This window comes from Olea europaea, unplaced genomic scaffold (genome assembly GCF_002742605.1).
Source record: "Olea europaea var. sylvestris unplaced genomic scaffold, O_europaea_v1 scaffold490, whole genome shotgun sequence".
Classification (NCBI taxonomy): Eukaryota; Viridiplantae; Streptophyta; class Magnoliopsida; order Lamiales; family Oleaceae; genus Olea; species Olea europaea.
Genome location: NW_019263214.1, coordinates 273,038 through 297,754, shown reverse-complemented (window position 1 = coordinate 297,754; position 24,717 = coordinate 273,038). Strand labels below are relative to the sequence as shown.

At 33.6% G+C, this 24,717-nt stretch overlaps 1 protein-coding gene and 2 long non-coding RNA genes across 4 annotated transcripts; 1 reads left to right on the top strand and 2 right to left on the bottom strand.

The window, feature by feature from the left end:
• Positions 1–11,304: 11,304 nt before the first annotated feature.
• On the top strand, positions 11,305–23,513 carry LOC111388402. Its single transcript, XR_002701559.1, has 2 exons — positions 11,305–11,480; positions 22,216–23,513. It is a non-coding gene; the product is annotated as an uncharacterized LOC111388402 (long non-coding RNA).
• On the bottom strand, positions 13,658–14,679 carry LOC111388401. 2 transcript variants are annotated; one of them, XR_002701558.1, is made up of 2 exons: positions 14,500–14,679; positions 13,658–14,321 (listed from the first exon to the last, which is right to left on the bottom strand). It is a non-coding gene; the product is annotated as an uncharacterized LOC111388401 (long non-coding RNA). The 2 variants fall into 2 exon arrangements; XR_002701557.1 differs by having other exon boundaries at positions 13,658–14,088; positions 14,500–14,675.
• Positions 16,237–17,212, bottom strand: LOC111388400 (pathogenesis-related protein STH-21-like). Its single transcript, XM_023013092.1, has 2 exons — positions 16,943–17,212; positions 16,237–16,651 (listed from the first exon to the last, which is right to left on the bottom strand). Exons 1-2 carry the CDS (start codon positions 17,121–17,123, stop codon positions 16,362–16,364), a joined length of 471 nt encoding a protein of 156 aa, XP_022868860.1. The 5' UTR covers positions 17,124–17,212; the 3' UTR covers positions 16,237–16,361.
• Positions 23,514–24,717: the final 1,204 nt, after the last annotated feature.

Here is a 24,717-nt window from a genome sequence, read left to right as displayed (position 1 = left end):
CTTACATCAGTGCTGGTAATTGTAGCACCTGATTGGGAGTTGCCTTTTGAGTTAATGTGTGATGTCAATGATCATATCGTACGTGCAGTATTGGAACAACGAAAGAACAAGATCTTCCATGAGATCTATTACTCAAGCGGAACATTGAATGATGCCCAGATCAACAACGTAACCATTAAGAAGGATCTCTTGGTGGTGGTCTATGCCTTTGACAAATTCAGATCATATCTCGTGGGGTCTAAGGTCATAGTCTACACAGATCATGCTACATTGAAGTATCTAATAACAAATAAAGATGCTAAGCCGAGATTAATCCGTTGGGTAATACTGCTGCAAGAATTCGACATTGAAATTAGGGACAAGAAGGGTAGTCAAAATGTGGTGATAGATCACCTATCGAGATTAGAACAAGAAGAACCAGAGGTGTCAGTGGAAATCAATGAAATTTTTCCAGATGAGCAAATGTTCAGTGTGGAAGAAGCCCCATTGTATGCAGATAACATCAATTATTTGACTAAGTCAATCCCACCATCAGATTACTCAAGTCACTAGAAGAAGAAGTTCTTTGTCGAACTGAAATATTATTTTTGGGAAGACCCTATTCTTTATAGGCTAGGGGTTGATCAAATTGTGAGAAGGTGTATACCTGAAGATGAAGGGCCTGAAATTCTTGAGCATTGTCATTCATCTGCCTATGCGGGGCACCTGAGAGCTTCATAGATTGTCGCTAAGATCTTAGAATCAGGATTCTATTGGCCTACATTGTCTAGAGACACCTTTGAGTTTGTTAAGAGGTGTGATAGATGTCAACACACTAGAAACATCTCAAGAAGAAATGAGATGCTATTAAACAGCATATTGGAGGTCGAGATATTTGACGTCTGGGGAATCGATTTTATGGGACCGTTTTTCCCCATCGTTTTCAAATCAGTACATCCTAGTAGTGGTTGATTATGTGTCGAAATGGGTGGAAATAGTTGCATTGCCAACGAACGACGCAAAAATGGTAATTGGGTTCTTGAAGAAATACATCTTTACCAGATATAGCACACCACGGGCAATAATCAATGACGGGGGCAAACACTTTAGCAATCGCCAATTCGAGCAATTTTGAGTATATATGGAGTTAAACACCGTGTAGCAACCCCATATCATCCACAAACATGCGGGCAAGTCGAAGTGTCCAATCGACAGCTGAAGAGAATATTAGAGGTCACAGTGAATTCCTCCCAAAAAGGCTGGCCTAAAAAGTTGGAGAATGCATTGTTGGCATATAGGATAGCATTTAAGATACCGATAGGCATGTCTCCATTCCGCCTAGTTTTTGGAAAAGCGTGCCACCTTCCACTAGAAATAGAACACCAGGCATATTGGGCTATGAAATAGTTGAACATGGATTTGAAGGCCGCCGATGAAAATCATTTATTGCAGCTCAATGAGTTAGATAAATTTAGAATGGAAGCCTATGAAAACTCAAAGCTTATCAAAGAATGTACCAAAAAGTGGCATGATCTACATATTCAGGGACGAGAGTTCGAAGTGGGGCAGAAAGTCCTATTATATAACTCGAGACTCAAACTCTTCCTTAGAAAATTAAGATCAATATGGTCGGGCCCTTACACTGTCACTAAAGTTTCGCCATATGGAGCTATATAGGCCGGCCATGAAACAAAGGGAACATTCACAGTTGATGGGCAAAGACTGAAACACTACTGGGGCAGCGACTTCTCCAGGCAAAAGTCCACCGTTCAACTCGGAATGCCTAATTGATGCAGAAGTGGAAGAGTTAAAGCTATCGACTATAAACTAGCGCTGAGTGGGAGGCAACCCACTGTATCCTTTGATTTATTTTATCTTTGCATTTCATGCTTGCATTTTTAGTTAAGTCATCGATCATCCTTGTGTCAATAGAGTCTAAGCACCGTTCACATGAGTCCCCAGACATTAAGCACGAGTTAAGACAGATTGAAGTTGTTGTTGGGTGATTGGGTGTGATACTCACGCATTTCGAGGCACACAATCATTTTTCATAAAATTGTCCAAAGTGTGGTTTGAATTCAATTCGAAAATTGGTTTTGGTACTAAGTCTATAGGCCAGCACATATCCCACATTGCGTAATATATTTTCAAAACTTTTCAAGCATAGAAGATGCTAGATCAAATTTACCAATTGAAAATCAAAAAATTTGGGAAAAAGTGATTTGAGTCGTGTTTTTGAGAATTAGGTGTGTGGTACATTTTCATAATCATTAGTTAAAAAAAATTTGTCTAAGCAATCACATAGAAAAAGTGTCTATGCGATCGCATGGATACCTACCAAAAAATCTTTTTGGGTGATCTCCATACCATGCGACCGCATGGATTAATGCCATGCGGCCGTATGGCAAAGCCAGTTACGGGTTTTTAACCCGTAACTTGGCAATTATTCCCCATTCCCCTTTTACTCATCTCTCAAACCCTAAGCGCGAAATCCCCAAAATACATGCACACATCCAAAAAAAATCATGAATCATCCTTCATTCCTTCATACATCCACACATTCATATCAAAATCAAGGCATGAACTTTATCTCTTCTCCTCCTTTAGATTTCAGTTTGTAGGTACTTATAATTTACAATTGGAAATTGAGGTGAAAGGGTGTAAGTAGGCTTAGATTTTAACATTGATTTGTGTTTATGCATTGTGGGTGATTACACTTTGCCAATCATTCATAGAATGGAATTGATGATAGTGCACACAATATGTTCGATCAAATGCCTAAGTGACAAGCTTTATACAATTTTGTCAACTTTGATTTTGTCATGCCGTACAATTAACGTGAATAACAATTCGATAATGAGATATCACATGAAAGGCTATGAAAAACATAAAACCCCAACTTGCATAATGTAGCAATACATGGCCAAGTCACAGCACCCTGCGTTACCTACTTGGCCCATTCATTTACCTCACCAAATGACATCCGATCAATTTGGAATTTGAATATGTGATAGACTACATTGAATACTTCCATATGCCCAGAGATGGCCTGAAAAAATTTCGATATTTTTCAACGATGCTCGGGGTCAAAAGTGCGCACTCGGTCATGGGTCAAATTTTCATAATGTGCATGTTTGAGCCTAATTTTGTTATTTTTCCTATTTGCGCAATATTTCCACTATCGTGAACATCATATCTTGAATATTGCACATTAACGTGTTATACATGCATCTAGGAGTAAGTTTGGGAAATTCGTGCATCTAAAGTTGATTTTCGTGTTTTCGACATACTTTTTCATTGCATTCTATGGTTTTGACATTGAAAATATTATTTTTTGCAGGATGCCGCTGAAAAGAACTTCAAAGGGCAAGGAAAAAGTTGGCTCATATTCCGGAACTGTGAGAACTAGAGAACTCGAAGATAAATTATAGAGGTTCTTCAGTGCTGAAACCATTGCCCGATATGAGAACATCATACACCACTGGACAATGAACCCTGAAAGACCAGTTAAACTTGAAGATTTCTCGAGTTTGAATTGGTGAATTTGGTCCAGAATTGAGAGACCTCACCCAGTTTATGAGAATCTAGTCCGAGAGTTCTTTGCAAATTTCAATAGTAAAATCGACACCCCAGGTTTAGAGCATATACATCAGACATGGATGCAAGGGAAATGGATTATGTTCTCCTCAGATGTTATCCATGATTATTATCAGCTAAACATAGAAAATGTGGTTCCCATCCCCACCGAATTCAACTGGCATGAAGTAGCTGAGGTTTTGTTGGGACAGAAAAATGCATGGCCCCTAGCAACTGCTGAATGGCATCAAATAGAGCTCACACCATCTACAGCCATACTATGGCTCTTCATGTATCACAACATCAAGCCCAGATAACAAAGAATCACATTTCCTGATCAAACAACAGGCTTTATTTATCATCTGGTTCGAGATTGCAAAATAGACCTCGCCACCCTTATCTACAATCAAATCCACACCTTAGACACTTGGCGGGATCGACGTACCACTTTGGTCTTCCCGAGCCTCATCAACGGCATATGTCGGGGTGTTACAATTTTACCAGAGGAGGTGTCTAAAAAACCCAGCCCTCCAATAAAGCGTACTACATTTGAGGCTCAAGAGCGAGCTCGGATAAGACATCGGGACGAACAAGAGAGTGAACGATGAAGACAGCAGTAGGTTGCACAGGACCAGGGACCCAACGATGATGAGATGTCCCAGGCACCACCACCACCACCTATGGGAGCTGATACACAATTACTGCATCAGATGTTTACGACTCTCACAAGAACCAATCGCGATATAGAGGAGATCCAGCAAGCTCCAAGGTCTTTGATGACCAACATGCAGACAGCCCGACGTGATATTAGTACCACTCAAACCACAGCACAGACTACGTATCAGGAGGCCCGATCAGCTAGACGGGAGATGGAAACTATGAACGAGCAACTGAGCATATATGTGGGTAGAATGGATGGAATACAGAAAAGAGTGAACGACACTTTGGACCAAATGCATAGCATGGAAGGCGAAGTTAGAGCACGGAGTAGCATGATGAGAGCCATGTAAGCAGAGTAAGTCAAGCAGTCAGATCTACTGAGGCACATCTTGGCTCATTTTCCACATCTACCGAGCAACGACACCGTAGGACGTAGCTACCAGTCACCACCACCATAGTGATCAAGGGAGTTTTATTTAACTAATTTGCTAACTCTAAGTTGCACTTGTCCTTCAAATTATGTCTCTTGAAGCCTTTATTTTTCACATTGTGGGCAATGTATTGTATAAGTTTGGGGGTGGTGGTATATTTTGAACATGACTCTTTTGGAAACTAAATTATCGGCATGTAATGTAATCCTTTTTTAAACGATCACAATCCATCAATCTTTTGACACTGGTTGCATATTGTGTGCTTGATGAGTGATTATTGTATCAATATGCTCTATTAAGTTCATTGCATGCATTTTGGGTTTGATAGCCTTACCGACAATGATGTGATTATTAGAATACATATGTGTTAGGAACTGTGAATATAGTGCAAAATTTGATTAACTGATACTTGTTGAGGTAGTACTTGACATTTCATATGCACGCCACTCATGCCATACATGTCAAGTGAGTAATTAGGTTTGAATAAAGCAGGAGAAACCAGAAAACCTCGATTTGATTAATAAACCAAAAATTGTTGAATAAATTGGAGATGGTTTAACAATTATATGGGAACATTGAGATAAGTTGGGGCTTCGTGCATGTAATGCTGTGTGGATTGTCTAGACATGTGAGATGAAAACTAGGAGAAACTCTTCAATTGGGGGGTTGATTCTAGAGACCAAATGTCTAGAAAAAATAAAAATGGGCATAATTTTAGGTTACGAAAATATGACACATTTCCAAGCCCTTATGACTCAAGCAAGTAAGCCTTTAAGGATATCTCGAAATCTAGTGCCCTAAAGCCGACTGGTTTGAGAGACACCGGCCCAACGCTCGTTACAAAGGTCATATAGAAAGCAAGAGGGAAAGATATTAATAAAAAAAATCTGATCGAGCCCTTATAACTCGAGTGAATAAGCATGCAATGGTTTAAAACCTCATGCCCTAAAGCCAATTGGGTTGGAAGTCACCGGCCTAAAGCTCGCTACAGGGGTCATATAGAAAGCAAATGAGAAGATGACATAAAAAAAATTAATGAAAAATACAGAGTACGATAGTATAGAAGAAGCCTTTGGACATTTGGTTGATAAAAATCACACCTTCAAGGCGAGGCAAGTAACTTAGTTTAATCTTGAGTGTTAAAGCAATCAAATCTAGGAGAGCCTTCATTTGTTGACATGCGAACCTGTGATGGTGAGATCTATCCAAACAAAGAGAGGGTAAGGACTACAGTTACCCAAACCCTTAACTTTAAAGCACAACCCTGAAATAATTGAGTGAAAAGAATAAGTTGGGGGTTGTGTATCTCTCGAGCGAATTAAGAATATATTTGACCATTTTGGGGTCGGGAATGAACCAATCATGAGCTTGCTATGATTGTATGAAATCACATACACAGGATGAGTCTTGCATCCGACAAGTAAAGGTAAATTCTATTCTAACACTGTTGAAACTGTTTCTTGTGTTAATCACTGAATTCCAATCCTGAGATATGGCAGATTATTGAGTCATGATTGTTGAGATTTAAGTTACTATCTTGTTTGAGGACAAACAACAGTTAAAGTTTGGGGGAGTTGATAAGTGCGTTTTTATACACTTATATAACTCACAAACATGACTAAAATACGAGCAAAACGTTTGGAATGTGACCTAAATTCTCTTGAGTCTTGGATTGTAGGGTTTTCTAATAGAGTTGATGGAATTCACGAGAAAAATAAGTGAAAAGGACCAAAATGAATCAAAGTGATAATTCGAGGACCAAAGTGCATATATCCACAAGATGAGCCAAGGGAGCAATCAAAGAATTGATAGTAACAAGTACCAATTGGAGGTCAATATGAGAGGATGGAATAAAATAGTCGAAGAAAAGAGGCCAATAAACAAGAGGATTGAGTTTGTGGACTAAAACAGCACAAATTGGAAGGTTTACACCATACGGTCACATGGTGTTATAACCATGCGATCGCACAACCCCCACCCGAGATTTAAAATCCCAAAATAGGTTCAACCATGCGGTCGCATGGTGTAAAAATTCGGGACGATTCTGCAGTTTCTGTTTTGTGTTATAATTCTATTGGAACGTGATTTGGAAGCAATATAATAAACCTAAAGCTATCATATTTCGAGACAGAACGCATTGGGAGACAAGAAAACACATCTTGGAGAGGATTTTGAGCTAAAGTAACAAGAACTTACACGAAGATCATCAAGATTTCAAGCAAATTCATAACCTAGTGATGCTTTCTCTACAATTTATCGTGTATTTTGTAATTTTCTTCATGTTGGGCTAGGTTTTCATGTACTGGGAGATCAATGTACAATATGATATAATTTCTTTAATTTCTAGTTTGCAATTTGACAATAAACATGTATTTGAATGTTTGAATGATTTATATACAATAATTTTCCTCCATAATTAAGTGTACGTAATTATGTGATATTTGGTGGTTTATTTTATCTGTTCGAGAGAAGAGAAATAAATTTGACAAGGTATAAATCGACGTAGGGTCCGATACGGGATAGAGATATACCCCTATGCTTTGCGTGAATCTTTAGATGTTCATAAAACCACATGCATTCTTATATATGCATTTGTTATAGAGATATAGGCCGGTGGTGTATAAGAATACGTTTAATACATCTCGAGAGAGAGTGTTGAATAGAATTAGGAGCATTGATTCGTCAATAATTTAATCGTGTTGTCATTTTGTGAAATTAGGGTTAAGAGTGATCATTACATAGAAATTCGTGATTCTAGTGCTTTTAGTTTTCATTGAACACAGCCAATTTGCATTCCAAACGTATAATTTGCATTTTAATTCTATAAAATGTTGTTTTGCATATTGAGTTCATTCCAATCATCAAGTTTCAATAATTAGGGTTTTACTAAATTAGGGTTTTTCTGAGAATAAATTCCTGTTTTGAAAAATTTGTTTCGATTAAGGTTAAAATAGTTAGAATTAAACTACTCAATCTCTGTGTAACGATACTCAGAACTTAACATTCAACTTTATTACTTGCTAACGAATCATACACTTGCAATAATTTTAAGTCGAAAGAAATATTTCATGAACACTTACATTTGAGGTCTTTTGCGGCATGTATTGCACATTGCAGTATCCTTCAACTCTACGACAATATTAGGGTCGACATATATGGGTGAGGATTGTAAAAAATCTACTGCAATATTTTTTGTCCGCTGCAAAAAAGTTATATTCTTGTAGCCTTTTTTTCCTCCAACTATAGAATTTTTAGAAAAAAATATTTTTTTATCGCCAAGAGGAGACCCTATTGCATCATAAGCATTTTGTTGCAAGAAAAGAAGTTTGTCGCCATAAATTTCACAGCAAAAATATTTTGGTGCCTTGCTTCCCTCATATTTTTGGTGACAATCTTTATTATTTGTCGCAACATCTCACATTTCACAACAACTTTTTATGTCGTAAAATAGTTTTTGGTACATATTTTTTTCATCACAATCTTCACGACAAACTTTAAAAATGTGTCGCGTTAAGTCACTTCTTGCGACAACTTTTTGTATGTCGCAAAAAATCTTATCGCTAAATCATTGTTTTGTTGTAGTGGTATTAAGATTCAATAGCTTTCTTTTGTAACTTTCATCCCAATAAATAAGCCATTGAAATATACAAGTATCATATAACCTCAAAAGAGTTATTTGTATCGAGTCTTATATGCCAGCTTCATGTTCAATTCTTTCGAATACAAATATACCTTAAACTTTTGTGATTGGTAAGTATTCGTATTTCTCACCATGTGATAACATTATAATTCTAAATGTCAATACTAAAATAGTCAACTCTAAATCATATTTTAATCATGCATTTTCAACAATCTATCTTATAATCCATAATTTATCGTTTATTCAAAACACTTTCCAAACCCTAGCATAATTCATTATCATAAATCAAACCCTCATCAACTTTAGATATGTGAGCAAATATTTCCTCAAAATTTAATCAATTTCAAGCTCCTCGTAGGCACAAATTTTACCTTTCTAAACCAACACATTTTTTTTTTCGCTTTCTTTCTATGAAGAGACATTAATAACATTTGATCCATGATAATGCTACACTCTTATTCCATATAGAGGCCTTGGACCTATTACCAATACATAAGTCTTTTTGTATGTCAGATAAAGACCTTTATTGAAGTTAATGTAACCTAAAGATATCATTCCACAATGTATAAACATACATCTGATGATCCTCTTAAACTTTAAATTTTCCAACATATCATCCGTTTATTTCGTAGCAAATACATCTCGATAAAAATGAAATACTTTATTCATGAGATCCTAAAATAAAATTGAAAATGACCTAAAAATTATATCACCAAAATTTCAATAATTTCACCTTGGCCTCAAAAGTTAACTCAACGCTTCCAAATTGTATGGAATATAACACAATAATCCAGCAAAATGGCATTAAGAAAATGAATTAACTTAATAACCAAATCAATCATCACATTATTTTGCTATATGACAACCATTATGTTCATTTACATACTCATCATATCATGTTGTAATCATATAACACCATCACATACTTATAGCCGTACCATATGCCTTCTAACTTTTAATTATATCAATTTTAGTTAAGATCACAAAATAACAACCTTCATATTTTTAATATGAACCTTTCACACATCAATATGCCACCCAGATCTCTTATATTAATTTTTTAATCTAAATAAATTCCAACTCTACCATTCTCTACTCCCCTTTTTTCTCAAATCACATAAACATACTTGAATGTACATATCCATTTAACTCTTTTCTTAGGCAACAAATTATCCCATAATAAGTAATCATTATGAAGTTCATCCATATTTTTCTCACATTCCTTATAATAAAACAACTCATACTATATATCACAAGGTTTCAAATGTGGTACCCTTGAACAGCTCATACTATATATCATATTTTTCCCACGACTAAACATGCTTTCAAATGTGGTACCCTTGAAACCCAAACCCAATTGTCAGCTCTCACCTTATAAACCATACTATATACCATAAGGTTTCAAATGTGGACAAGAATTTAGCAATTTCAAATTTAAATTTTGAAGAGGGTAAATTTGGAATCAAATATTTCATTCAATTATCAATGATTTTAATAAATAAATATATCATGTCAATCATCTCACGGAGTAGAATGTGAATGCTTGATCTTGTAAATTTTGGAGAGCCTCACGTAAAACTAAGCTCAAGTTTGCTTAACTAAAACCATTTTTCCAACAGATTTCTCGTTGATTACTTATATTTCTTTTGCTAGGGTAATGATAAATGATGATAAGATGATCTAATTATAAACAACTACAAATTTGCAGCCATTGGGTTTCTATTATTTTCGTTTGGCTGGGACTAAAAAGTTTTATGCTTATATAATTTACTTATACATAATAAGTAACATATGAAATAAATAATTTTTCATCTGTTGCTATTGAATGTAATTAGACCTCCGTTTGACAATCAATTGATAAATGATTTATAAATTAAGTCAAAATCAAAGATTAATTTCAATTAATGTTCATAAATTATTACTTATTTATTATCCACACATTTGGTGAGACTCGCAACTATTCCTCATTATTAATAAAGATTTATAAATTTTTCGAATTGAGGCTATGTTTCTTATTATGAGTAAAGTAAAAATTCTTCAAAATAATATATTTACTTAAAAATAAGAAAAACATAATTTGATTTACTAAATATAATAGTATGATTAGCTAAGCTTAAAAAATATAAATTTACTTTTATGTAATACTTTTTTTTCCAAACCATTTTTATTTATTTATTTATTTTTGAATAACTTATTATTAATGCGTTTCAAAATAAAATAAAAATAATAATAAATTATTATTCTTCAAAATAACATTATATTTTGCTGTCAAGACAATTAAATTACATATTTTTGAAAATAATCAAATAAAAATTAAATTAATCTAAACTAATTATTAACTTACAAGTAAACTTTTATCAGGACCCAACATATCTATTATGATTAATCTAACTCGATTATTTATTCTTGTTTTCTTCTCGCTTTCTCCTAGTGAATTTTCAAAGACAATGCTATGATTTTCTTCGATTTCAGGTTTTCCTAGTCAATTGTCACATCATGTGACACTAGAATTAGGAAATTATGAGGGTAACTTTCATACGATGAATTTGGGTGAAGAAATAGGATATGATGGCACATAAATAAAATAACTTTCTAAGAATTTGAGTGATTAGGGGACTCATGTGAAGATTTAGATTCTATGTGTTTCTGGCGATAAATAGGGATATAAAACAAGCCCCACGTGCTTGTCTCAATTAACTCAAAACATTCATTATATCACTCGGAATAGAAAACTATAAACTAAATTTGTTACAACTCAATATTTTGTAGTCAAAAATTAAAAGTTTAGTTATCAAAGTCAAAGTCAATAGGGACTAAAATGAAATAAATTAGTTTATTGGGGCTTAATTTATTATGAAAAATATTTTGAGGGTTTAAGATGGATAAAATTTAATTTTGGGGATCGACTTATATAGAATTGAAAGACAAGGATTTAATGTGGTTTTAAATGAAGGTTGGAGGACTTGTTTTGCAATTATGAGTTAGTACCACTATTTTTCCATTTGGGGATAAAACGAGCAGAGAAGCTGAGAGAATAATCGAGAAGGAGGTAGAGAAGGAAAGAAGAGATAGAGAAAGAAAAAGGGGGAAGATGATAAGAAAAAATGGGAAATAGGAAAGGAAAAAGAGATTATTGAAGAAGATGAAATATGGACTCAAGTACAAGGTTCATTTCTTTCATTCTATTCCAAGAGGTAAGAAAACTCATTGTTATTCAATATTGTTAGATTTGGGTTTGTAATTAGTGGCCTAACTTTAAAGATTTGGAGGAAAGAATAGATATTGGAGTTGAATATATGTTAGAGTAATATGAAATGGGTTTGTAAATCACAGCCTAAATCTCTATATTTATTGTGTATATGCTATAAAATACTTGATTTATGAGGCATTACAATGAGATAAGGAGTTGAGGTTGGATTTGGTTTTTTTTTTTTCTAATTAATTTTCGGGCAAAATTCATGTATAGTGCTCTTTTTGAAATTCTGCCCAGAAGGTGCCATTTCTGTCAATGGTTTTGGTGGCAGTTCAATATACAGAAATTGGTGCCAGATTTCTATATTCTGGAAATACAGTGCTATTTTTTGTTATCTTTGATTTTCTTGGATTTTTTAGTGTGAAAACCAAATTAAGTATTAAATATTGGGGATTAAATGTTGAAGTAACTTATATAAAGGTCGTTATGTTATTATGACCCTAATTGAGATTATTACCTTACATTGAAAATAAAATACTCCAAGTGCTTATCAGTAAATAATCATTTCTAATGGTAGGAAAAATTGCTTAAAGCACTTTAGTGACGAGATATGGTTTCTTGGGAGGAGTGCAAGATGTCATACTTGGTATTTGAATGTGAGGAGGTGACAAGAAGATTGAAATCACAATCAATCTCTAACTTGGTGAGTAGATATAAACTTATTTTTCAAAAATTAGTATTTATTAAATTTATATCAGATCCGAAAATTTATTATTTCATTTAGTTGATTTGATAACATGAATTTTAGAATAAAGTGGATTTATAATCAATTATTTTTAAAGTTAAATCCAATTTAGTTAAATCATTTGATTTGCATGCTAAATGAATATAAATATTTCAATATATTTAAAGTTATTTTTAAAACTATCAGAAAGTATATAGGAGTTTTTACCCATATTTGCATTTGTGTGAATGTGTTTCCACGGTGTGTGGCTCCATAACACCAGGGCCAGACTTAGAGATGGCAATTTGAACCGTCAAAATCGAAAACCGCGGTTCACCGAACCGAATGGGGCGAAAAAAATCGAACCGATGGTGCAATGGGGCGGATATGGTTTTGATTTTAATGAACCGGTTCGTAATGGTGCGGGTATGGTATTTACGTCGTCGAACCGAAACCGAACCGGCTACCCGCTAAAAAAAAATTGAATTGATAATGGGTTTTACACTACTTTTCTATCAAAATCAAAACAAAATCCCTCCCCTCCTCATTATATCTACCTCACTCATTCGGCCAATCTACTTACCATTAGCCCATAATAACATTAGTATGACAGTATATAAATACAAACCCTACTCTGCACAACCAAAAACTCACGCACGGCTCCATTGCCTCTATGGTCCAAATCGTCGTCGCCTACGAAAATTTGTTACATTTGTTAGTCATTCTATTACTGCTGATCATGTAAAAACAGAGTTCGATGTTTTTCTAGACGTGCCAATATTGCCAAGGATGAATAGGAATCAACTTTGAATGCTGATCTATGCTAATAAGACTTGTAGGGAAGAATGCATCAAGTAACTTCAATGCACAACAATTAAGAATGAAGGAAAAGTTTAGTATTATTATATTTATAATATTGTTTGTTAAATTTGCATTTTACAATTGAAAATTAGGATAATGTTTGCATTTACGTTTGGAATATTGCTTGATAATGTTTGCATTTTCGTTTGAAATATTGTATTTTTGTTTTCATTGACTTTTTTCATAAATTGTTTTATATCAATTTGACGGATGAACCTATAAAAAATAATTTATTTTCGTGGTTATTAACCGAATCGAACCGTGCCGAACCGAGATAAAAATCGAACCGAACCGAACCGAATCGATTTACGTGGTTATGGTGCGGTTATGGTATGGTCAAAAATTTGGTGGTGCGGTATGGTTTTGGCCGAACCGACCCATAACCGAACCGTTGCCAACCCTAGCCAGACTTGTGTTTCGCAGGGCTTGAGGCAAACTTTAGAATTTGAGCTTCTAAGTCACAGCAAGCAATTCATCCTTTTAATTTATAAGAGTTTTAAGGAATTAAATTTATTAACTTAAAATCAATAATGAAGCAACAAAAATTAGAGGTATGGTATTTGACTCAAGTCACTCAACATCTAACACTTCGTAAACTGTAAAATTAGAACAAAAATTATATCAATCAACTCTCCTGTAGTTTCACAAAATGTTAATAAATTAGATTTAATGAAATGTAAGAGTAACCTGAGTATAGAAGATTATTTCATAGCAGTCAAAAATCCATACTTTTATAGAGGGACATGAAAGAGTAATATGAACTGCCAGAGGACAATTAACATTCATTACTGGATCAGCAGGCGAAATTGTCTTGGCCACTCAAGAGAATATTATTATATAAATTAGTTATCAACTCCAAAAAAGAGAAAACTAATAACTTAAATTCATCGTGTTCCTGTAGCTACTTCTAATCATATGTCCAGTGATGGTTTTTTCAAGTGTTTGACCTTCAGTTCCCAGCTCTCTTGATAATCACAGAAATAGCACCCAAGCTCCAGGATCTGATTGCCTCAATGTCTAAACTCTATGAAATTCAAATTTCACATAAAGCCTCAGTTGCTGCCCATTGCCCGATTAAATACATGAAAGAACATCTAAGAATCCAGGAATCAAAATAATATCAATGATTCAATGTAGTTCCAACACAAAGCTAAATGCCTAAATCCATGCAATTCAATACCAAAACTCAAAAGTTAATCCTTTTCAGCCTTTTACTTTTTCTCCTCAAACAAAACAGCGGACGGAGCTGGTGATTTTCTGAATAAGTAAAGTTAATTAGAACCAAATTGTTTAATCTCAATTCTCAATCTAATGCATATGTCAGCCCTCAGGCCACTGCGATTTAAATAAAAAGCATGCCAAAAAATGTAGGATGCTTCGGAAAAATCCATACCAATCACCCAATACAATACAAGATTATTTTGAAGAAAAATACCATCGTCAACGGAGAGGAAATTGGGAGGTGAACTATTGATGGTGATGACGATCACATCAGCTCCGAATCTCCGACCTCCACCGTCGTTCTTCTTTGTTCTTGATTTTTACCCTTTTGATTTCTCGGGATTTTGCCGTTTTGGTTTTTTCCCCCTTTTGTGCACATAGTGGGTTTAAAAAAAAAAAAAAAAAGAAATGAAATGAAGAAGGAAAACACAATTTTGGGTTGCCTAAAAAGTTGGGCCTGAGGCCGAGGCCTCTTGGGCCTCTCCTTAGGTCCGACCTTGCATATGGTTATTTTACCTACTCTGTACTGGTGTGAATGTATTTTCACAGTGTATGATCAATTATGGTGATTTTATCTGCTTTGTACTATTGTGAATGTGTTTCCATAGTGTATGACTAGATTATAGCCTTCAGGCAGCTCTGTGCGCATATGACCAGAATTTCAAAATTGAATAGATTTGCCATGTGTAACGGTACTAATCGATACATGATTAAGGTTATTTTGGGTACCATTTTTGGTGTGAATTTTTATTTTATTTTTTTTCTACAACTTATCTGATTACAAAGTATAGAATTTAGCTTATCTAGTTTTTAGAGTTATGATTTCAACTTATAGTTATGTGAAATGATATTTTCACTTATATTTACTGATATCAGATTATTCATATTTATTGTACCTTATAGTTGCTTACCTAGAATAAGAACAAAGAATTGTATGACGAAATTATGTTTAGTTTTAAAAGTGTTACTAAATTTTTGGATTTCTCAAAGTTTTAACAGAGTAGGAATTTTCAAAAAATATGTATAAATGAAAAAATATACTCATTTGCAAATTATTCACTCACTAAGCTATAAGCTCATTTATCTTATCACCTTTTTCTTTATCAAATAGCAATCGAGTTGAACAGCTTTAGATCTTGTCGATCCATTGAATTGAGCCACAAGTCATTAGTTGTATGACCTACTTTATCAGTTTATATAATACATGTTTCTATGGGCACACTACATATTTGGCATCTTTAGTACATTTAATGATTGTTAGTTGTAAAGTAAGTAAATATCGATTTGTAAGTATTTTATTTTGAATAATTAGTATTTTGAGGGACTAGAGTATTATATTTTATATTATATGTACAAGGTTGAGAAATTGCGTTTTATTCACGTGGTTTTAGTCCATATTTCAGAAGAAATTTTGTCAAATTTTTATAGAAATATGTCACAATCTAAGCAGGATATAGTTGCCTTGGTGGTGGATCCCATACTTAAGTGGTATCTACTATCGGCGCATGACAGGTGTTGGATTTATTAGGATGATTCGGTATGGGTCATGACAAAATTCTTGATTAGTATTGGAAAATTTGATGACAGTTTGCGCCCGATTCAATCGGGGGATCGAATTGATTATAGAAACATGAATTTAATTAGTCGAAAAGAACAAACTTCATGTAGTGAGTTCAAATATAATAAGGAGCATGATTGACCACTTATTGAAAGATGATGGGGAGTATGACAGAGCGTATATAGTGTGCTTTCTTTTAACTCTTACATTTTATATATTGTTTCTAGAGAATATATATATATATATATATATTATCTTCAGCTGGAGGGTGTGGTTGAACCTCCCTCCTAAGTATATACTATGTTTTGTCTTTGCTATTAATAAAATATGCAATATATAGTCGTTTTAGGGGGGGCGGCGGTGGGATGGAGGAAAAAAATAAAAAAAGAAGACTTCAAAGGAAAGTAGAACAAAGTTCTTTATTAAGGCAAAAACACCACTCTTGCTGAAATAGGGAAATAGGGAAACATGTGTGTTTCCATTATACATCACAACGTCAAGACATAACTGAAAAATATTTAGGCACAAACATGAGGATTGGCATTTAGGTAATCTGCATAAGCCTTGTAGAATTCAAAAGATTGTTCCTTGCTTGCCTTAATATCCTCTTCTTTTAGTACAACATCACCCTTGGTATGATACTCAGTGTTGATCTTGACAACACATTCTCCATCCTTTGAATCCTCAAATTTCACCTCGTAGCTAATAGATTCAATTTTGTCTCCAAGTACGTCACCCTCAAATAAAGTCAACTTAGCCACGCCGTTTGCAGGGTCCAGATGGTCGATCTTGTTCTTCATGTACTTGCCTTTGGGAAAACATATATGCTCATCAGATTATGTAAAAAAGAATGACACATTTAGTATGCTAGATTACACAACATTGTACATAAGCAACGACGATGTTATATTGTCTGTCCCTAAGAATTTTTTATATTTTATTGTTTTTTTTTTAATTTTTGTAATAACATACTTATCAAATATTTAAAATGCTATATTGATAATATTGAACAGGATTAAAGATAGCGTTTTTCTCTCAGTACTGCAAATAAATTATAATATTCTTATTCGTTTTACGTGATGTTGTTTAGTAGACTAACCATCACTGAAAGTTGTCTTCTTGATGCTTCCAACACCACCATCTCCTTGGATTGTCTCGATTTTCTTGATGTGTGGATGGGCTTTCGGCAAAACGTCGGCGTTTTCAATCATCACAGCCTTGAACATCCTCTTGTGAGAAGCCTTAGCTTTGATTTCATGGAAAAACTTAGAGATACCCATGTTTTTCGTTAATAGTGTAACCTAGGAAGACTCGAAGAAAAATGACGTGAATATAAATTGAGAGCTTGTTAGAAAACAGAACATGAAGAGGTATTTTATAGGTGCGGTGTTGTGGATAAGGCCATTCTCATATTACTATACTGCAGCTTAAAATTCATTATCTTGGCACGCCATTATTGACTATCTGTTTCGTTTGAATAATCTATGCATTCTTTTGCGTCTCATTCAAAGGACATGAATAAGATAAAGATTAGAATTTCTGACAGATGCGTTTTAGCTTTTTTTATATCAAACATATTCCAATTTTTACAGCTTCTAGAATCCAGATTGAATATTTACCAGTTGAATGATACCACAAGAAATTCTATATATTGAAGTAAAATAATAACACAGCTTATTTGATCGGAATATATCTGAATACCAAAAACTGGAGTCAGTTTTGGATCTTCTCATTATGAAGTTGATGAAATTATATTGGTATTTTTTTGGTTTTGTATTTGTTGAACTCAAAAAATAAACCTCAGATATGGCCAACAGATTTCAAAACTTCTCATGTCCAAGTAAGTCGTATTCATGCACACTAAGACAAACCGTTAGACACACGTGGCCTTCTCCGATGGGGTTGGAGCCGGCCGCGCATACTCCGACGGTCAAATCAGTTTGTGGGAAGACATATATGAGTGTGGGAGGGCTTTTAACGTGAGCCTCCAATATAAAAAGGGGGTCGGTATTGGGAGTAAAGAATGCAAAAAACAAAGTTATAGTATAAAAGTCTAAACTTGCATTACCTTTGAAATAATATCAAGTGTGAGCTTTTATAATAGAAGAAGGTGAATAAGAACCGTTGGATGAAGAGACAAGTGGCCTCATCTTGGCGGCTAGGGCCTCTTGTTATAGGCATCAATCAGTCAGGCTTAGACTCAAGTGCATATAATGTTATGACCATTAGCAGTTCTAAACCTGACATGTAAGACTAGACTAGACTAGACTTGACTTGACTTGTTTATTGAGTTGGGCAGTCCATGTAGAGAGTTGTCACATCACCCCACTTGTTACAAGATCTTATATGAAGATCTTCCCTAAGATGCCTCTACCTTCCTCGCTTCATTCATGGGGGCTCAGCCCTCCATGGCGGCTCGGCCAAATTGCTACCTGTGTAGAATGATGTGAAGTGCGGGCCTCAATTCTCTTACGATGGAGATGCCATTTGACAATGGAAGAGGCGTAACAATAGTCTCCCAAGTTTGTGTATGAATATTTATTTAATGCGTGAACTTGAAAGTTAGGATTGAAAATGCTTAAAGTTTCATTGGAAGAGGCATAACAATGGCCCCCCAATTTCATGTATGAATAGTTATATAATGCGTGAACTTGAAAGTTAGGATCGGCAATGCTTAGAGTTTCATTGGAATAGGCGTAACATAATGTCTTTTCTTTTTCTTTCTAATAAATACATGGCCTGTGTGATTGGATTCAAATCCATAACGGGACGTTGTGGATTTCTCGTGAATTACTTACTTCTCTTTTGCAAAGGTAATTTATGAATGGTGACAAGACTTGTTCTAATTATAAACAACAAAAAATTTGCTGGCATGGTTGCTTGCCGGTTGCTATTATTTATGTTTGGCTAAGAATATAATTTTAGGCTTATGTAATTTACTTATACATAATAAGTACCTTATGAAATACATAATGTTTTATCAACCACCTCCATTTTGCAGCCAATTTATAAATAATTTATAAATTAAGTCAAAGTTAAATATTAATTTCAATAACATATTTATAGCTATTACTCATTTATTATCATGACATTTAGTGATACTCACCATTATTCCTCTTTTCAAGTGATTAAAAAAAAAAAAAAAATCTAATGGAGGCTAAGTTACTTATATTGAATAAAGTAAAAAATAAATTAAAATTTTTTTTACTTAAAAGTAAGAAATACGTACCCTTTTTTACTGAATATAATAGTATGATTACCTGAGCTTTAAAAAGTTGAAGTTACTTTTATCTCCAAACTTTTCTTTTAACACATCTTTAAATAAAAAAATATTCTTCTTGAAAATAACATTTTATTTTACAGTGAAGACATTGAAATTACATATTTGCAAGCATTACCAAATAAGAAGAAAATTAATTTAAACCTATTTGTTTACTTACAAGTAAACATCTTTTTATTTTTTATTTTTATCCCAACCAAACATACCTATTATGATTAATCTAACTTGAATATTTAAGCATTTTTTTTTTTAAAATACATTTTTCTCTCTTTTCTTTCTAATCATATATTTTTTAATAAAATAATATTACACGTGAATTCACATTTTTTTCTTAATTTTTAATCACACATTTTTCATCAAATCACTATTTAAAAATACATTATTTGCAAAAAATAGCATCAATCATACTCTTAGTCTTGTTTACTGACAGCATCAATCACTCTTAGTCTTGTTTTCTTGTCAGTTTCTCCTAATCAATTTTCAAAGGTCTGCTAAGAATTTCCACAGTATGAATTTTTCCTAGTCTATGGTCATAAAGTGATTCTAGAATATTAGGAACTTAGAAAGGTCGCTTCCATACGTTGTATTTGGGTCGAGAAATAGGATATGAAAGCGCGTAAATAAAGATAACCTTTACTTTCGTTGTAAAACGTCAAATTGGCAAAGGGTAAGGATGAAGTCAGTTTCGTGGAAGCGTGTTTGGTAAAGATTTTAATTCAATTAAAATAATATTTTATTATTATTTTACCATTTTAGTCGTCATTTTTTAATTCTTCTCTCATAAATAGGATCCATTTTATCTCTAATGGTCAAAAAATCAATTTTCAAAATCCCTTCCAAAAAAGCATTAATTCTACATGAAAGAATTGGAAAAACTGATATAGGGAAGGGTTTTTAGTTGTTTCTTAATTAAGAGTATGTTCTTTGTTTTAGTTTCTTAATAGTAAATAATTATATTAATTCAAAAAATTTGTAATGACTCCCTTTTTTTGTAGTGGAAGTTTTTTAGTCTGTAAGAGCGGGTTTACCACGTTAAATTCTTGTTTCTTGCCTTAATTAATTTTGGTTTAATGCATGTTTTATTATACTTGGCTAACTGGTCAAATAACGTTAACTACTTAAGAATTCTCTTCAAATAAATTAAGAACAATCAACATACTTATCCAATCAAATTCTATGTCATATCAATGGTTTGGAATCTACAACTGCAGGAGATCGGTCGTAGTTTCGAACTAAGGTCCAAATTAAATCGAAATGTATATCTTTTAGCAAAAGAAATTGGAATTTTATAAAAACCTATTTAAACCTACTCCTAGATTGTTTTACCTATGGAAGACTACATTGCCACCACGGAAATCTTTTGTTACACCACATATTTGTGAATTTTTTAACATTTACTTTTAAGTATTATTCTTATTTACTGCCTTATCTTGTTAAAGTTTCATTCGTTAATAATATTTGAAACAATTTAGTAGAACGAGACAAATATATTTTAACGGAAATTCTTTCAAAATTTTACTACATCCTACCATTTGTCAAAAAACTGAATTAAACCTGATGAGTTTATTTCGCTCATAAATTTTGTACAATTTTATTTTGATTAATTGCTAGATCTTATTAGTATAGAATGTTTTTGATGTGTTTGTTAGTGTTGTTTTGAAGATTAGAAAAGTCGATGCAAAAAAAGGAATTAAAGCGGACGAAGAGATCAAAATTAAGGAAATTGTGGCAGAAAGACAGCGTTTAGGCGCTGAATTTGTAGCGCCTAGGTGCTACGAAACTTTAAAAAAAAATGAAACTTGAACTTAAGAGACAGAGTCTAGGCGCTGCAGTCTTAGCACCCAGGTTCTATCATCAGCGCCTAGGTGCTACAGACGTAGCGCTTAGGCGATGCGTTTAAATTGACGCGACGCTTAGGCGCTGTGCCGGGATTATTTAGGACGTATTTTTGGGCCGTTTTGAAGTCCATAAAAACTTTACTTTCTATGCAAACGGAGGAGGCACCTATAAATACATATTTCTCACACTCTTGGGGGGATTCTTCTTCACACATTGAGAGGCAAGATAACATAATTGGATAATCAAAAATAAAAAAAGAAGAATTCAAGAGGAGAACAAGCAATTCAAGGGTTGAAGCATAAATTGGAAGAGGAAGAAGATCTTAATGCAAGATTGATTTCTTCTTCTACATTCTTATTCAGAACTCGATGATGTCTTTCATAATAATTTCTTTTTTTTTTTTCATTACTATGAGTAGTTAATCTGATTTTGGGGCGAACACTATAACTGATTTGGGAACCTTTATTTCTTTTATTTGAGTTATAATTTCATGTGTGGATTTTAATTGTGTTATTAATGCTTTGAATTTTCTGGCAAATTATTCAATGATTTCGTGGATAATAATTGTGTAGAGATGCGGATTCTTGTTTAAACCACATATTAAAATTCGGTAAATTAATATAATGTGTAGAGATACCTATATTAATTGTTGCGATCCTATATGAATTCTTAGAACTATTATTTCGTTTAAATAATGTTGATTCGCATAGAGATATGGAATTGAATTATTTAAATATGCTTAATGAGAACTCGAGGGTGGTAAATTGAATACCGTAGAAGAATTCGACCGAACGCTACTTTAGATTTTATGAATCTCAATATTAGAAGTAAAGGTGATCAATAGGTGAAGTTATTCTGCCCTAATACCTAATTATTATTTAAATTCTCACTCATTTTCTGTTGTACCCCCACGAACTTTTAAGTAGTTAGAATAAAAATAACTTTTAATCATTGTTCTCGTTTATTTTCATCAAATAGAAGTTAGAAATAATAAATTGAGTATTAAGGTATAGTTCTCGTGGAAACGATAATTCGAACTCAAAAGGTCCACTTTACTACTTATATGATCTGTCCACTTGCGGGATAAAAATTGACAACAAGCTTTTGGCGCCGTTGCCAGGGACTATTTTCTTTAATATTGGTTTATTTATTTCTTACTTCTGTTTGATTTTTTTCCTTTTTTTTCTTTCTTTTCTTTTTCTTTTTTTGTTCAATTGATCCATCTTTTCTTTTTCTTTTTTCTTTTTTTACAGGAAATAAGAAGAAGCAAGAGGTTTAATTTCATAATGATTAATTCCGACTTGAAAGAAGATGACATGCTCTTTGGAGAATTCCTGGTCAGATAAGAACTTAAAAGGTTGGGATATAATCAGCCTATCGAATTTGGTAAGGATGGTTGGCCAAAGGGATTAAACATCAAATCAATTGTTTATCTAGAGATCAGACTGATATGTGAATGTTGTGGTGTTTCTCATTATACTAAAAATTGCTCATATTTGGCAACTCCAGTGGAAGTGAGAGAACGTTATCCATATGAAGAATATTTTGATTACAATAAAATAATTACTGGAGACATCATCATACAAAGATGTAAAAAGATTGAAGATCAAATAACTCTGGACGAGCCGAATAACATGCCAACGGAGGATCTCTTCATCATTCAACCCGAGGAACTAACGACTAAAGATGTAGAACAGGTGGAAATCAAGAAATTAGTCGTGAAGGAGTCAGATGAATTAGTTGCATTCAATGAAGATGGGATCAGCGTGCAAACTTCTAACTTCATTGAATTTGTGATTAAGGATGATGAAAAGATTGCAGTATATTTGATTGAGTACGAAATAGACAATTTAGGCAGGTCATATCGTATTCAAAAGGTAAATGTAAGAGTTTGGAAAATGTACGAGATATGGAACAAAGTCAAATTAAGCAAGCTGAGCAGGAGCTCCAAAACCATATTCAAAGTGCCATGAAAACTTGTGCAAAAGTCTAGCTAATGACTTAAAAGAAGCATTTCTTGGGAGGCAACCCAAGCTTTCTTTTTGTTTTATTTATTTTAATTTCAAGTTATAAGATAGTTTAGTTTATTAGTCTATTTAGGAGACATTACCCATATCCCGTTTACCCTTAGGTCATTGAGTAATTAAGTTGGTTATTAGATGTTTGAACTAAGTAACCCTTGTTCCATGAGTTTAATTTCTCAAATCTAATTTTTCAGGAACATGACGTCGCGGAATACTTAAACCAACATTGACCTGGAGAAAATGGGACAAATCTCAAGTTTGGGGGAGAATGTGGAAGAAGAGTCGATCAAATGCAACACCAAGACACCACAATATCATAGGCAATACTAACATTTCAAGGAAGTCCTCATTTTCCTTTAAATTTAACATTGAGGACAATGTTTAGTTTAAATTTGGGAGAGTGAAGTGTATTATTATTAATTGCCTACCTAAAATTTTTTGAGTTGGACATTTTGGCTTACAATTAATTTTGAGATTTGGTATTAATTTATGAACTGTGGATATGATGCATACTAGATTGATTGAAACTTAACATTGAAAACTCGATATTATAAGTGCACCAGAATTGAGTCTAAAAATGTGATGAAACGAGTTGATTCATTTGTTAGATAGGTTGATTTAATTGGATATAAATGCTTTACCTAAACTAAGTAAGTTATTTATCCTCAGACCAAAGTTAGCATAGTTTGACGGTGACTTTACAGTTGTCGATAGATGCGGATGTGAATTTGGATTCCATGTGTAAAAACTTATGTATGGATTGTCGTAGATTAACATGATAAAACTAGGTGAGAGTCTCAAGTTAGAAGTCGATTTTTTTGAATAAGTGTGTGATAAGGGGCATTGCACTAATCGAGGCATATACATTTGAAAATTTTAATCATTTCTCTGAAACCTTTATGACTAGAGTGATTAAGTTTATAAAGGTATCTTAAAACCTGGTGCCCTAAAGTCGTCTGACTTGGGAGTCATCGACTTAAAGCTCGCTATAGGAGTCATTCAAAAAGCAATCAGAGATGAAGTTGCACTTGAAAAAAAAAAATTTGTTCTCTTTGAAACCTTTTTGACTCAGGCCAATAAGCCTGTAAGGGTGTTTAAAATCTGGTGCCCTAAAATCATCTGATTTGGGAGTCATGGCCTAAAGCCTGCTACATAGGTCATCTAGAAAACTTAATGGAGAGAATAAATAAATAAAATAACTTGTAAAAAAAAAGTGCATGAAAAGAGCAAAAGCACTAAATATCTTAATTAAGCCCTAACATTTATTTGAGAACATTTTCCTTTTGATGCAAGATAATTAGCTAGTTAAGTCGTGGCGGTCAAAGCAATCGAATAATTGGAGAATCCCTGTTCACTTAAGTGTTGACTTGCAATTAGTAACATCCACCTGAACTCGAGAGGGTGAGGATAGTAATGAAATATTCAACCTTAGGTTACACACTGGGAATGAGTGAAAAAGTATAAGTTTGGGGCTACATGAATCTTACGAGAAGTGTATGGTATATTTGACCACAGAGGGACGGAAATTGAAGCAACTTTTGTAATCATGGTTGATTTCTTAATTCTTCACACACACATATGTCAGTTCTGCACTGAAAGAGTAGATATTGGTTTGGTATTGTGACTTGAAGCATGTTTGTGGAATAAAATCAAAATCTCAAATCCTGAAGTAAAAAATTCGATTGTCCAACCAATTATCTTTTGCATGCTAGTGTGTATCGTCCTTGGATG

Coding starts and splice junctions, on each gene's coding strand:
- LOC111388400 (XM_023013092.1), bottom strand. CDS start 17,123: ATGGGTATCTCTAAGTTTTTCCATGAAATCAAAGCTAAGGCTTCTCAC. Junction 16,652..16,942: donor GAAGACAACTTTCAGTGATG/GTTAGTCTACTA, acceptor GTTTTCCCAAAG/GCAAGTACATGAAGAACAAG.